Source organism: Peromyscus maniculatus, chromosome 1, assembly GCF_049852395.1.
Source record: "Peromyscus maniculatus bairdii isolate BWxNUB_F1_BW_parent chromosome 1, HU_Pman_BW_mat_3.1, whole genome shotgun sequence".
NCBI classification, from domain to species: domain Eukaryota; kingdom Metazoa; phylum Chordata; class Mammalia; order Rodentia; family Cricetidae; genus Peromyscus; species Peromyscus maniculatus.
In genome coordinates, this window is record NC_134852.1 from 17,687,526 (window position 1) to 17,704,418 (window position 16,893).

The 16,893-nt window shown below is 37.4% G+C and overlaps 1 protein-coding gene across 1 annotated transcript; it reads left to right on the forward strand.

The window, feature by feature from the left end:
• The first annotated feature begins 2,665 nt into the window (after window positions 1-2,665).
• Window positions 2,666-3,595, forward strand: LOC102927513 (vomeronasal type-1 receptor 4-like). Its single transcript, XM_006998198.4, has one exon. It carries the CDS (start codon window positions 2,675-2,677, stop codon window positions 3,593-3,595), a length of 921 nt encoding a protein of 306 aa, XP_006998260.1. The 5' UTR covers window positions 2,666-2,674.
• Window positions 3,596-16,893: the final 13,298 nt, after the last annotated feature.

A 16,893-nucleotide genomic window follows, 5' to 3' on the forward strand; every position in this document is an offset into this window, starting at 1 on the left:
TCTATGTTTGATATTGAGATTAAAAGCATGTGTCTTCATGCTGGCTGTATCCTTGAACACCCAGAGATCTTAAACAACTTTGAGTTCAATGACAGCATGATAGATATGTTCCAGGGCAGTCAAGCTTCTGCAGAGAAGGAAACCACAGAAAACAGAAAGCTGGTCAAGATGGAGTTGAAAAGGCAGGCTTGTTCCAGTGCAGAAAGCAGCAGAACTTGGCAGCTTTGGCAATGTGGTTCTGCCATTAATGTCAATGATTAAACAGGTAATGTAATGTAATCTTCCCCTAATATCAAGGGAAACCACTGAGGCCAGGAAAGTTTCAGGGGTACCCATGCATTGAGACCTATCTAGGCCACTTGGTAAAGCTATGAATTTGAAGCCTACATTACCTTGTACATGCCAAGATGTTGGAGATGCCAGGGAGTAGAACCAGCCCAAGAGAAAGAACTGTTTGACAAGAAACAAAGTTGGAAAGACTTGGAGATCTAAAGAGTATTTTGACATCACACATGGAGATGAAGTGTTTGGAGTTTGATCAGATGATTTTGGTCTTGCATTAATCCAATATTTCCCCACACTCCGTCTCTTCCTCCACTTTGGAAGAATAATTATATCCTGTACCATTGTATGTTGGAAGTATGTGGTCTGTTTTTTAAATTTTTGATTTTATTACAAACAAAGTTACAGCTAATGGATGAATTACAGTGGATGCTAGTGATTTCTGGGCCTGTGTTACTTCACTTAATAGAATCCTTTCCATTATTTTGCTGTATCCATTTCCTAGAGTGTTCTACAATGCCAGTGCATGGAGAAGGAGAGACTATCAGCATCTGGTAGTTCCAATGGTCTCAGCTCATCTACTCACTTTGTTTTAACTTCTTCAAATTCCAGGATACACTGCAAAAAATTCTTCCCTAGTTCTTGTTTGTTCAGGTGAACATCCTCACATGGCTGATGAGTATGTGGAGTAACAGTGTCCTCACTAGTGTTGCTTGGTTCAGCTTGGTACTGATTCCCAGCTGCTTCTGCCTACTTCTTCAAAGGGATCTCACCCTATTAAAAAGGATGTCATATGTATACTCCTGCAGTAATAAAATATGGTGTCCTGAGAGTTTCCTCCCAATGCAAGGCACTGATGGACATTCTAACACACTGGTGTTTCTTTCCTACCATTTATATACTAGAGTAAGGAGTTGTGCATGATTATGCCAGACAAAGTTTCAATAAAGACCCTGAAGATTTCATCTAGGCATCACTGATTAGATATTGTCCTTCTCGTTGCAGTTTTTGCTGGCATATATTTTTTCTATTTACTTTCTGTTATGTATTCTGTAAGATTTCATTATACCAGATATTCACTTATCTCTAACAGCCCTGTCATGTGGTGTGTGTGTGTGTGTGTGTGTGTGTGTGTGTGTGTGTGTGTGTGTGTGTGTTTATGTGGTGTGACTTTCATGAAGTTAGTTCTTAACTTAATGCGATGTAAGTTGTGTCTTGAACCATCATTCTAATCCACTATGTGCTTTAAATAATATTTTAGATATTACTGCAACAGAGTAAATACCTAAAGACCACTCAGCATTACCATAGTCCAAATTGAGAGCCTGTATTATGTGGGCTTGGTGACTACCTGGAGAGAAACACTTCTAAGAGAGCAACCTCAAATGCACTTGACAAGAAGCTGGTATGGGCAGAAATGGCAGATAAACTATATCTTGGTTGACAGTTGGAAGGAGGAAGTCACAATCAAGAATCTTAACAGAAGCTAGTCAATAATTTGCACATTTGACACCACTGTTTCTAGAACAGTTTTGGGTACTTTGCAAGGGACATTTTATAGAGAGGGTAGAAAATGAATTTAGTTTCAGGTTAACACAAAGATGGCTCCACCAATGATTATATGGAGGAAACTTTACCTACTCACAGGACTATACATCTATTCTTAAGTGGTATTATAAAGTTCTCATTAGGCATGTGGTGGTGGAACATGGCTTTAAGCCCAGCACTTGGGAGGCAGAGGCAGGCAGATCTCTGTGAGTTCGAGGCCAGCCTGAGCTACAGATTGAGTTCCAGGAAAGGCACAAAGTCACACAGAGAAACTCTGTCTCAAAAAAACCAAATAAATAAATAGATAGATAGATAGACAGACAGACAGACAAATAAAGTTCTCATTACATTTCTTATTATTCTAGATGAGATACACATTAAAAATTGAAATATTTAACATTTGTGGTCATTATTGAAGTTGTTTTCCTTTCATACCATGACTAGCAAATCAACATATTCTGGTAGATTTACATCATGTATGTTTGTGTGGGCTGTCACTTTTTATTTTTTCTCACAGGCCAACACCATGTTGTTCTGCATGACTATTTTCTCTAAAAATTGATGGATATCCTTTCATAAATATATACATCCTGTGGTTTTGGGCAATCTCACTGTTACCTACATGGGAAGTAACTACTCATGTCAAAATTTTGGGATGAGGTCTCTTTAAATGGTCAGGGCTGATGTTCATCTCATGAGATTAAAGTAATCTTTGCTTCAGTCTCTGAGATTGGTCATGAATTATAGGCATCTTCTTCCATTCAGGCTGCAAATATTTGTCATTGTTAATTAGACTGAGAAATGTCAGGACCATATTCCAAAGAACATTTTGCTGAATCACAAAATGGATTTATATAACCTGGCAATTAGAATCATTTTCTTATCACAAATTCCCACTGGAATTCTGGGAAATCTCTCTCTTATGTTCTACTATCTAGTCCTTTACTACAGAGAATGCAAACTAAAGCCCACAGATTTGATTCTCATGCACCTAATGGCATCCAATGCCTTGGACATTCTCTCTGCAGGAGTGCCCCACACAATGACAGTTTGGGGATTGAAGCAATTCGTGAATAATTTCGGATGCCAGCTCCTATTGTACATGCAAAGATTTGGGCGCAGTGTGTCCATTGGCAGCATTTGCCTCCTTAGTGTCTTCCAAGCCATCACCATCAATCCAAGGGGATTCTGTTGTAAAGACCATAAATTCAAAGCTGCAAAGTACATTGGCTGCTCCATTGACCTTCTCTGGGTCTTGTACATGTTGATAAATTTCATTTTCTTTGTGTACCCTTTTATTGAAAGGAATAGCAAAAATGTGACAAGAAAACATGATTTTGGATACTGTTCAATTGTAGGGAGTGAAGAAATGAGTGGCTCACTCTATGTAGCATTGCTTTTGTGTCCTGAAATATTCTTTTCCGTGATGATCACCTGGTCCAGCAGCTCCATGATTGTCATTCTGTACAGACACAAGCAAAATGTCCAACACATCCACAGCACTACGGGTTCTAGCAGAAACTCCCCTGAGTCCAGAGCCACCCAGAACATCCTGGCATTGGTGGCTACCTTTCTGGTTTTTTATACCCTCTCCTCCATCTTAAAAGGTTGCATTGATTTTTTGCATAATCAAAATTGGTGGCTTGTGAACATCACCCGCTTCACTTCTCTATGTTTTCCATCTTTTGGCCCTTTTGTTCTTATGAATCATTATTCCATTCTGTCCAGATTCAGTTTGGTTTGGAGGAGGAATAAAACCTCTTAATCTTATTTTATGTATTTACATGATATATTTTGCTTCATATCTGGTTGTTTACTCCCCCATAATACTCAAAATTTCAAATCAGAAAGTTAAGAATGTAACACCTAGTCGTTCTATCATTAACCAAATGAGTGTGGGAGTTTTGTCATCTGCTTGAATCAGCAGACTAGATGAGCTGAGATCCATTACATTCTTGAACTTACAACTGGGAGAGTCTTCCCAGTGTCCAACTGATGTTTGAAGGAGCCCACAAAAAATGCTGTAAATAAATTTGCCTGTCTTGGTGCTTTCCTCCTATCAGGCATCAAAACTGCTTGATGAAGTCACAAGAACCAGTTTGTACCACATTCTAACAGAAAAGAAAACTGAATCCATAACTGGAAATGAACATGATCTTCAGGGGGCCCTGAACCCATCACAACTGCTTTAGCCTTTGCCAGTACCAAAAAAATCATGTTAATATGTTTCACCATCTGTAGAAAACAATTCAAATGAATGATGGTTTTGATGTGATCTTGAGTTAGGTTACTTACTATTTTATTGAGAATTTTTTTGGATCATCAGTGACAGTGACCTATAAATTTCCTTTGTTATTATTTTTCTTTATCTGCTTTGGCATCACAGTAACGCTTCATGTTTCATCAAAAACTTTTGGAAACTATTAATAAAATCAATTGTATGGGGTATAAAAGAGAGAGAGAGAGAGAGACAGAGAATAGTTAAGTCCTGTGGAGAGAGGCAAATTTGAAGTGGTGAAGGCAGTGAGGAGTGGGCTGAGATTGGTGGCTTGTTTGCCACCTGGGAACCTTTGTGCTGTCTGGGTCTGAGCTGCAGCTAAGGGCCATGTCTGTGACCATAGCCTTGCACCACCCATGGACTGTGTTGATGTCTCTTGTTCCTGTTACTACTGAAAGTCATGAGAATAGGCCTATACAGAGGTGGAACCACCTCTTGCTGGCTGGAACATTAGAAAGAACTGTTCCTAACCATCCTAGGCCAGAGCACTTATGTGTAAGAGTCATATACTTACTGACCACCTCCAGTTATGTTTAACCTTCAAACATGTCCATGTTTTATCTAAATAGTACCAAAATTGGGCATGACCAGTATAACATAAGTATTTTGAAGGCATTTTATATTTGAGCCATATCAATTATATGTAACAGGTTTGGAGAAGGATATAGACAAGATGATGGAAGAAAAATGAGCACAATATAGTGAAGGGAACTGGGGAGGGCAGGACAAAAGTGTATTGATGAAAAGTGCCACAAAGAAAATTACAAAGACTCTACATGAGGGAACAGTCATTGTTTAGATTGTGTAACTAAAGGACAAGGAACATGAGAAATACAAATGACTCCTGCTACTATTTCAGGAATCCTATGTCTTGGTACCCTCAATGACAAATATTGGCGTCTTGGCTAACAAGAGACCCCGAGAATGTCAACAAAACCCAGGGTGTTGCCTGATTCCTGCCACTTGTCTACAGACACACTACCAGGACATGTTGCCCCCATGTACACTCTCAAATGAAATGGGTTAGCATGCCATTTGGACTCATTGGATCACAGTGTAATATGCCCTTAGCTGATTAGATAATATATGTATATATGCCAGTGAATGGCCACTTTAAACTAGATCTGAACCCTGATGCTGGTGTCTGGAATTTGTTTCCTGGGTAATTTCTTGTAACTCCTTTGCACTCACTCCCTTAGACAGCAGTGCAAACCCTCACATTTAGGTGCCAAGAGTGTACATTAGTGTCCCAGGTAATTTTATAATGTCTGAAACTTGAGGAGCAAAGATTTTTGAGTGGAGTACATAGGACATAGGGGATTGTCTACGATATTTGGGTTGGGGGGAAATAGAGAAGAGGATGGTAGAAGACACAGGTAATTGACAATGGACTGAAGGAAGGTTAATGCTAAGGAGTTTCAACTAGCAAAAATAGTCATAGAAAGAGTTTGTAGAGTAAAAATGATGCAATAGAGACTAGTGAAGAAGTATCATGATATGTAGTTGATTTCTGAAAGTCACAGTGGTATAAAGATGATGGATACAGACAGTGTATTCACAATGATCCTGAGAAACCTCTGGACACTTTTCTGAGCCTAGATATTGGCCTACAGTACAAATCACTAACCATACCAGAGAGATGATATTACACAAACATCATTTGATCTGTATCCAGGGTACAAACATGTCTAGTTTTACACACAGTAATTGGCTGTCAAAATACCTAGGGGTCTTGTAGGCTTTGAGATTTTTAATTTTGAACGTTTGGTATATTGTCTGAGCCTTTACTTGAATTGGCCTGAACATGATGAGACTTGATATTTTGTGGAATTAATAGGCTGTAATATAAAAGATCTAACATCAGAGGAGTGCTATGCTATGCTTATATCTCCCCAACTGGGAAAGTGTGACTGATTGTCCAGATGTACAGAAGCTATATACTCTTCACTATGATCTGCCTATTTTACCAAAAGCTATTTATACACTGAATATAATCCAAATAAAAATTCTCATCTCATTTTTCACAGAAATAAGAAAAATATAACAACTACAATTCATGTGGAACCATGACAGACTGAGTAGCAAAAATAATCCTGAGCAAAAGAACAGTACTACAAAGATTACCATTCCAGATATTAAAGAATATTACAGAGACTATGAAAATATTGTTTAATGCACACATGAAGAGAAATGGAACAAAATTGAGGATCCAAACAAGAGAACATGCAACTTCGGCCATTTAGTATGAAACAGTATGCCCAAAACATTCACTGGAGAAAAGAAAACATCTTCGGCCGAGCGGTGGTGGCACATGCCTTTAATCCCAGCACTCGGGAGGCAGAGCCAGGCAGGTCTCTGTTAGTTCAAGGCCAGCCTGGTCTCCAAAGTGAATTTCAGGAAAGACACAAAGCTACACAGAGAAACCCTGTCTCGGAAAAAAAACCAAACAAACAAAAAAGAAAACATCTTCAATAAATGGTGCTAAGAAAACTGAATTTATACATGCAAAATGATGTAATAAGAGCTGTAGCTATTATTTTGCAAAACATCTAATTTCAAATGGATCAAAGACCTAAATTGGAAACTGGAAACACTAAAATTTGTAGAAGAAAACATAGGCAGGAATAGACATGATACAGGAGTAGGAAAGGACTTTCTGAATAGGATTCTATTTGCTTAAGAATTAAGGTAAACAATATTATTCTTTCTGTTGAATAAATTTCCTTTATGATTTTGTTTGTATACATTGAATATACTTAAATAAACATGTACACCAATTACACACTACACACACGCACACACACACACACAATCACACACACACATACATATAATTCTATGTAGAATTTTCTGCTGAATTAGGGAATTCTGCCAGTGACTACAAAATCCCACAGAAATGATCCCCCCTCCCACAGCAGCTATCAGCTACCAATAATTCATTAGTGAATATTTGGAGAGCATCTTCCCCATAAATGCAAAGTATTCTTTGGCAGAACCAGGCAGATCTCTGTGAGTTCAACGCCAGCCTGGGCTACCAAGTGAGCTCCAGGAAAGGCGCAAAGCTACGCAGAGAATCCCTGTCTCGAAAAACCAACCAACCAACCAACCAAACAAACAAACAAAAATATCTGTTTTATTTTATGTGTACATACAAGTGATTGCATTATATACATTTACCATTTGTACTCCAATTTTCATGGAAACTAGAAGACGGCATTTGATTCTCTCTCTCTCTCTCTCTCTCTCTCTCTCTCTCTCTCTCTCTCTCTCTCCTCTTTTCTCTTGGTTTTTCGAGACAGCATTTCTCTGTGTAGCTTTGCGCCTCTCCTGGATCTTACTCTGTAGACCAGCCTAGCCTTGAAATCACAGAGATCCACCTGCCTCTGCCTCCCCAGTGCTGGGATTAAAGGCATGCACCACCACTGCCTAGTGGCATTTGATTCTATGTAACTTGAGTCACATGTGGTTATGAGATATGTGGAAGCTGTGAATGAAACCTGATTGCTAGGAAAGAACAAGTGCTCTGAACCAGATCCACCTCTACACCCCCTATACAGAGTTATTTATCTTAGTTCATTGTTACTCTATTCACTGATCAGTTGAAGTTTATTGATGTAGACTCAATGTATAGAAGAACATAATATTTTCTTAAGTATATCTGAAATAATTTAACTTTCCTACATTGTTCATCCAATAATGATAGTATATTAAATTTTATTAGTAACTTTTGTAATTATTTTATTAATTGTTATGACTTCGGGTATCTCAACAGTTCCCCTTATAATGTGTCATGATAATTGCAATGGCTAATGTTGCCTTTCAAGTGTGATCAGTTGTATGATTATAAGTAGCATAAGAACTCATGCGTATTTATGTATCAATAATGAATGACAAAATAGGTCATGAATTTGAAAGAAAGGAAGAAATGGTGTGTGGGACAATTCATGGGACAAAATGGGAAAGGAGGATGTTGTAATTCAGATCTCAAGGAAAATTAAGCAAAATAATTATTTTTCCTATCAAATTGATTAATATATAAAGATGCATGTGGTGGTATTCTAATTGTACTGAAATGTGATTTTGATTGTATGTTAATAAATAAAGTTGCCCGGGGGTCAGAGCTATTAGAGCCATAGACAGAGCATGGTGGTGGTGGTGGTGGTGGTGGTGGTGGTGGTGGTGGTGGTGGCACACACCTTTAATCCCATAGATCTCTGTGTGTTCAGGGATACAGTCAGCATTGGAGACATATGCCTTTAAGACCTAGAGGGCTGTACATACAGACAGTGACCAGGCAGTCACATATTTGGGTTTACTACCAATGAGAAGGCAGAACAAAATACTATGAAAAGACAGACACACAGGAAATAGCTCTCTTTCGGGAAGCTAGGACCACCGCAGGAGGAAGGGTGACATTTTAGCTCTGAGCTCTGATCTCTTGGCTTTCTCTTTAATATTGGTTCTGTGTTTCTTATTTAATAAGACGGTTGGTTACATCTACATCTGGCGCCCAACGTGACAAGAATCCATTAAAAACCACTTGGCTTGGCGGCAGGTCCATTTTCCCGCAAGGGCAGCAGGCTGGGCAGCCCCCTAGTCCGAGTGGCCAGCTTCCTAGCCCAGGCCTAGGTCTGCTTGGCCTCAGAAAGCTGGTGCTACAAACAACTCAGGCCTGCCCTACCGAACAGGGCTCCTGCCTGTAAAGCCAATGCACATGTGGTCAGAGCTTAAGGAAGCCAGAGCCGAGCCTTGACTCGGCTCAAGAGGGAACACATGGCTGGATTTAAGCTTTAGCCACCTACTCTCTCTCTCTCTCTCTCTCTCTCTCTCTCTCTCTCTCTCTCTCTGGATTTACACCTCAGACACTAGGTGGCTGTTTATTTAAAAGAGATTTTTTCCCCATTAAAAAAATGGGTTTTATGTGTACATTGGAAGAAAATTGGGTTTTGTTCGAAATTTTAGGCAGTCTGACAATGGAACAACTATATGAGAAGATTAGTATTGTTGGAATTATGCAGTTTATCACTATGCTAATCCTCATTTTAATATTTAAAAAGATAGCCAATTTAAGTGCCAGGATAACAGCTTTAGAAAAACTTGTTAAATCTGTAAAAATTCAGACAGAAGAAATTAACAGTGAAGTTGTTTCAAGTTTGGATCATAAGGTTACAGAAAGAACGCCTATTTTCACACAGTTACACTTAATTTATCCTGTAACCATACAGCAGATGCCTGATCAAATGGCTACACAAAATACTTGGGCTCCAATTGAAACGTTGGATTTAAAAAGGTTTAAGGAGGCAATAGTATCTTATGGCATGCATTCCCCATATGTAAAGCAAATGTTAAACTCTTGGTCAACATATAATAGGATTGTACCACAGGACTGGCAAGACCTTGCACAAGCTGTTCTGAAACCCAGCCAGAGACTTCAATTTCTAATGTGGTTCAAGGATGAGGCTAAAAACATAGAAAAACAATGGAGAGAAAAAGGAATACAAGTTTGCCAGGATCAGCTTATTAGATAAGGCCAATATGCTTCAGTACAAACACAATGTTTATATGATGTCGAAACCCCAATTTTATGTCAAACAGAAGACTTGAATGCATGGGACAGAGTTGAGGAACCAGGAAAAAAAATCTGAGTCATTTATGCAAGGCCCAAAAGAACATTTTACAGATTTTTTTACAAAGACTGGCTTCAGCAATAAAGAGAATGGCCTTGGATTCAGAAGCTAGTAAGGCAATAATTGAATCTTTGGCCTTTGAGAATGCGAATGCAGTGTGCAAAAGAATAATCAGACCATTAAAGGCAAGATCTGCACCTTTGGAAGATTGGATTAGAGAAACAATTAATGTTGAGGTTGATGAGCATGATGATATGTAGGTAGGAAAAGCAATTTCAAAAGGTTTGAGGAATGTTAGATGTTTGGATGTGGAAAACAAGGACATTTGAAAAGGGACTGTAAACAGGTTATTCCCAGAAACAACGTTTCTTCAAGGAACAATGGCAACAGAATGCCCCTTCCTTCTGGAGTATGCAGAAGGTGTGGTAAGGTAAAACACTGTACCAACGAATGTAGATCAACAAAAGGACAGACAGGGTAATCCTTTGCCTCAGTCTTCGGGAAACTCCAAGAGGGACCTCAGGCAGGCCCCCATAGCAAATCCAGTTCAAAACTTTCCTGCAGCCATAGATGAAATCCCTGCTCTGAGTGAATAAATAACCAAATGCCTGTTGGAAAAAAATCATGCTGGTCAAGATGATGAAACAGAGAGAATAGAAAATTCAGGAGAAAACATAAAGAAAATTTTTTGGCAAATGTCTATTAATGAACAAAGACCAAAATTAACGATAAAAATAAATGGTGTTTTGTTGTCTGGTCTGGAAGACACAGTTGCAGACATTACCATAATTGCACCAGAATTTTGGCATTCAACTTGGCCTCTTCAGGATGTAAACGTTCAACTGTTAGGAATTGGGACATTATCTCAGGTGAAACAGAATGCAAGATGGCTCGAATGTATAGGTCCAGAAGGACAGAGAGGAAAATTAAAACCATATGTGGCTAACATAACTTTGAACTTGTGGAGTTGAGACTTGTTGCAACAATGGAATACTCAGATTAACATCCCTCCAATCTCAGAAACAAATAATAAACTAGCACATGTTTTTGAGAGAAATATTAGAAGATATTGTTCTAATGAGTGGTCACCAGCCATCCATGTTATACAAGAATAGAACACAACAACTGATGATCTTCCAGACACACCACACAGTTCTACATTTAAAATGGCTAACAGACAACCCTGTATGGGTCCAGCAATGGCCTTCAACAACAGAGAAACTCCAGGTTTTAGAAGAGCTGGTAGAAGAACAGTTAAATGCTCAGCATATTGAAGAATCAACCAGCCCTTGGAATTCTCCTGTATTTGTTATTAAAAAGAAATCTGGTAAATGGAGAATGGTAACAGACCTTAGAGCAATTAAGAAAATAATTCAGCCAATGGGCTCTCTACAATCTGGGATGCCTTTGCCTACTCTGTTACCAAAAGGATGGCCTCTCATAGTTATTGATTTAAAAGACTGTTTCTTTTCAATACCCTTACAAGAAAAAGACAGAGAAAGATTTGCTTTTACAGTGCCTACTTATAATAATTCTCAACCAGTTAAAAGATTTCAATGGAGGGTCCTCCCTCAGGGAATGTTGAATAGCCCAACTCTGTGCCAATATTTTGTACAACAGCCATTGGAAGTGATATGTAAAAAATTTCCTAAATCTATAATTTATTATTATATGGATGATATTTTATTAGGTGACTCAAATGCAGATACTTTAGAAATAATGTTTGAAGAAGTAAAGAAAATTTTGTCTTGCTGGGGATTACAAATTGCTCCTGAAAAGATACAAAGAGTAGATTCTATTAATTATTTAGGATATAAAATAGATGTACAAAAAATTAGACCTCAAAAGGTGCAAATTAGGAGAGATAGACTATAGACTCTTAATGACTTTCAAAGATTATTTGGAGATATTTCTCATCTATGAACTATTGTTGGGGTAAAAAATGATGAACTGACTAATTTGTTCAAAACCTTAGAAGGTGACAAGGACTTAAATAGTCCAAGAGAATTATCACCTGAAGCTGAGAAGGAATTGGCCTTGATAGAAAAGAAAGTACATGAAGGGCACATGGATAGTATTGATCCAAAGCTGGATTGCATTTTGGTTATTTTACCTTCTAGGCGTTCTCCTACTGGAATATTAATTCAGAGGGAAGATATTATATTGGAATGGATATTTTTACCAAATAAACCAAATAAAAAATTTAAAACTTATGTGGAAAAATAATCTCTGACTTGATTTGCAAAGGAAAATTGAGACTTCATCAATTAGCAGGAATAGACCCAGCAGAAATTTTTGTACCATTAACTAAGGAGGACATTGAAAAATTATGGACAGAAAGTGAACCTTGGCAAAGTGCTTGCAGTAATGTTTTGGGAGAAATTAACAGCAAATATCCCAAAAGCGATAGAATTGATCCTATAAAGAGTGCTGATTGGATCTTGCCTTGAATTGTACGGCAAAATCCCATATCTGGATTTTGTACATTTTATCCAGATGCCAACAAAGAAGGAAAGGCAGGTTACAAATCAGAAAATTTAAGTAAAGTGGTTCAAAGTCCATATAATTCAATTCAAAAACCAGAATTTTATGCTATTCTGTTGGTATTAATGGATTTTTCAGAACCTCTCAACATAGTAACTGACTCTCAGTATACTGAAAGAGTGGTGTTACATATTGAGACTGCAGAATTTATCCCTAATGCTTCAGAATTAACTTCACTATTTATTCAGTTACAAGATACAATCAGGAAAAGGAGTCATCCTTTATATGTAACTCACATTCGGTCCCATAATGGTCTGCCAGGCCCTCTAGCACAAGGCAATGATGAGATTGATAAATTATTGATAGGAAATGTGCTGAAGGCCACAGAATTTCATAAAAAACACATCATGTCAATACTAAAGGTTTAAAAAAGGATTTTTCCATAACCTGGCAACAAGCCAAAGAAATAGTAAAGAAATGTCCTACTTGTACCTTCTACAGTCAAATGCCATTACCAGCAGGATGTAACCCAAAGAGTACTCAGAGGAATGAAATCTGGCAGATGGACATGTTTCACTTTGCAGAATTTGGAACATTGAAATATGTACACCACACCATTGAAACTTATTCAAGATTTCAATGGGCAACTGCTTTGTGGTCTGAAAAAGCTGATTCTGTAATCACTCATTTGCTAGAAGTTATAGCCATCATGGGTATGCCTGCACAAATCAAAACTGACAATGCTCCATCATATGTCTCTGTTAAAATGAAACAGTTTTTTTTGCTTATTACAATATAAAGCATATTACAGGCATACCACATAATCCTACAGGTCAAGCAGTTATAGAAAGATCAAACAGAACTTCAAAGGATATGCTAAATAAACAGAAAGTGGAACAAAACCCCCCAGAAATAGACTGCATAATGCTCTTCTAACTTTGAATTTTCTGAATGCCATTGAGAAAGGAACAACAGCTGCAGAGAGACATTGGATAATAGAAAAAAACTAAAGAATTAAATTAGCCTATATACTTTAAGGATGTGCTGACCTCAGAATGGAAACCAGGGTATGTATTACATTGGGGACAAGGTTTTGCTTTTATTTCTATAGGAGAAGATAAGCTGTGGGTACCATCAAAATTGATAAAGGTTCAATTTGAACAAGAGAAACCTCTTATTTAGAGGAGGTGATAGTACATCAACCAGCATGAGCATCCATTTTAAACTAACTTGTATCAATAACACATGCCTTTTCATTTAATCAGATAATAATTTGCCACAAAGGAACATCCCCAAAATTAGTCTTGGGGAAAGGTTTTTTTTGTCTTTTAGGAGAATGAAGGTTAAGGAATCTGAAGAACACTGGACAAATGAGACAACAGAAGAAAAGGGACAAATCATCTATCCCAAGAAACAGAGTGAAACGGTGTATGGGTATATATTATCTAAAAAAATTTATGTCTTCCTAAATGTTTGTTTCTGTTTTTCTCTAAAGATTTAACACTATTGATCTTCTAATAGTCCCAGTTAAATTAAAATTTAAAGCTGACTTTGGAGTTGGAGAATGGCTCTCTCCTTCTTTAAACTCAAGCATGTTGTTAAAAGGAAAATGCAAACTCCCTCTATCATGCCAGAATAAAAGAGCCATCTTCTGCTATGGGACAGGACAAAAGCCAAATTAATTAAGGGACTATTCTATTACTAATCTCAACTCTTTGATTCTATGCTGATTCTTTAAACTTTTCTTAAATATATATATATATATATATATATATATATATATATATTTGTTAAGATATGAATGGCCATATAGAGTACTAATTCCAGAAAAAAAGGCTTCAATTAGCTTCATATATATGTCTTTGTTTTCGAGTCTCTTATCAGTTTTCTTCAGGAAATCACGGCCAGGCCTAACATCAACTGAAGTCTCCAGAAAGAAGATGGGGCCCCACAACAACAATTCCACGTAGACAATAATAATATCATTAAGCTGACAAACATCATCCACAGATCAGCTTTCAACTACAAGGTGCTCAGAGCAATTTTGAGATGACTAGCTGAGATGATCCTGTCTCAAAGACTACTTAAAAAGGACTTGAGATAAACCCTGAACTTTGGCATTATACACAGACTGGATAATGAAGGATATAGTTACCTTTCCTAGAATTTGACAATTAACCTAAATTTTTTCTTTCAGGATAAAGAAAATTTCGCCCATACCCAGAAGGAAGCACTTTTAAGAATATGACGCCCACATTCCCAAAGAGGTGGTGTGGGGCAGGTAGTTTTTTGGTCGTTTTAATGGGTTTTGGGTCTGGGATAATTTTCAATGTTTAGGGGGGTTGATTACAAGTTGTTGTCAAGGGTTAGGAAAAGGCTAAGCAAAGGAGATTAGATTTAAGGTTCTTGTTTAAAAAGAAAGAAAGAAAGAAAGAAAGAAAGAAAGAAAGAAAGAAAGAAAGAAAGGAAGGAAGGAAGGAAGGAAGGAAGGAAGGAAGGAAGGAAGGAAAGAAAGAAAGAAAGAAAGAAAGAAAGAAAGAAAGAAAGAAAGAAAGAAAGAAAGAAAGAAAGAAAGAAAGAAAGAAAGAAAAGAAAAAGACAATTACTAGTTTTAAATACTTTACATTGCATTGGATTGTTTTATATTTTATACAAATTTGAAACTGATATTGTTAGAAAATGCTATATGTATATTTCTAATTGTATTCATACCATTCATTTAACAATGTAATGCATTTTTCTGATCCTTGAATGTTATTATTACCAACTATTAGGATATAAAAAAAATGAAAGTTAGTAGTTAAACATTACAAGAGAACTTGTAGTCATATTAGATATGTTTTAAAAATTGAGCAGAGATGTTTTAGACATGTCATCTTCAAACCCTTCAGAGATCTACAGAATGTGGCATTTAAAATGTTTTAATAACTTAGAAAAATTTCTCTTTTGAGAAATGTTGGTTCCTGGCAGTACCAATCTACTTCAGAGAAAATATGGGCATTGAAGGACCTGAATATGGAGTCAACTTTCATTGTGGCAAAAGTTAGCCACTGGACAACAAAGTATCCTCGAATCAACAGGACAAAATGGACAGACAGAACACGAAACAAAGGACTACTGATTCTTGCCAAAACAAGTGTGGTTATGGCTTTATCAAAAGGCATCTTCTGAGTCCAGGTCAATATGGCCCCATCCCTGAAGTGGCCTTTGCAATCCGGAAAAGGTACAGTGCCCTTTTCTTCGAAGGCAGTTTAACAGGCAGAGGGCCGATCGCTTCTGCTGTGCAATGGAACAGCAGCTAGAAGCTCATGCCTCTCAATAGTAGAGTGGCATTTAATAGAGGGATGTGGAGAAGAAGGGGATGCTGAGATGAAGCCATATATACACAGCCAAGAAGAATGGACAGCTGAATTAAAAAAACTGTCAACAATTTCCAGAATTTAAAATTCTGAATCATGACAGGACACTAGTGGAATTCAGGTGTTTCTGGTACATGGACTGCTCTCACCCAATGTGAGGTTGAACTGTTGACCTTGTGTACATCCTACTTCACAAATGAGTCTGTCAGATACACTAAGCCTATAGGCTGAAGATGATGCCCCAACACTGCGGAAACCTCAGGTGACTGGCCAGGCAGCTGGCTGTTCCTGTCAACTCACAAATTTTTTGGAAGTTGCTGGCATGCACTTCCTGTTTTTAATTTTGTTAGCTAATATTATTTCCTTCTTGGGTCTCTGAGAGAGTTGAAGATTAGTTAGTTATGGTGGAAGATTAGTTAGTTATAGTTGAAAATTAATTAGGATAAAAAGTGCATTAGATACATCTTGGATTTACCAAAATAGGATAGATAATGGAATTATTTTCTCTGATTTGTCAAATACCTGTCTAGGTATTTATTACTTGTATATATTGTATATAGTTATTGTACTTTTGTATATAGTTTTTCTTATGTTAGTTATAACCTTTTGCTTTTTTTTCTTTTTACTAAAATAGAAAAGGGGAAATGTGGTGGTAATCTAATTGTACTGAAATGTGATTTTGATTGTATGTTAATAAATAAAGTTGCCCGGGGGTCAGAGCTATTAGAGCCATAGACAGAGCATGGTGGTGGTGGCGCATGCCTTTAATCCCGTAGATCTCTGTGTGTTCAGGGCTATAGCCAGCATTGGAGACATATGCCTTTAAGACCTAGAGGGCTGTACATACAGACAGTGATGAAGCAGTCACGTATATGGATTTATAACCAATGAGAAGGCAGAACAAAATACTATGAAAAGACAGACACACAGGAAATAGCTCTCTTTCGAGAAGCTAGGACCACCGCAGGAGGAAGGGTGAGATTTTAGCTCTGAGCTCTGACCTCTTGCTTTCTCTTTTACATTGGTTCTGTGTTTCTTATTTAATAAGATGTTTGGTTACATCTACAGATACAAATGCCAGAGAACCTAGTTTCTGATATAACAGATTCCCTGCAGAGAAAACTATTTATATAACTTCATTTCCTTTTTGTCCTGGATTTTCTAAATCCATGATACCTGACACAGGTCCAACTTCTGATGAATACACAAGTCCATTTCTCTCTCTTCACTGTATGTTTATCTTTAGTCACTTGATAAAATATGTACATATTATCTACTAATCATCATTTACAATTTTCCCCTTCACTTCTGACCA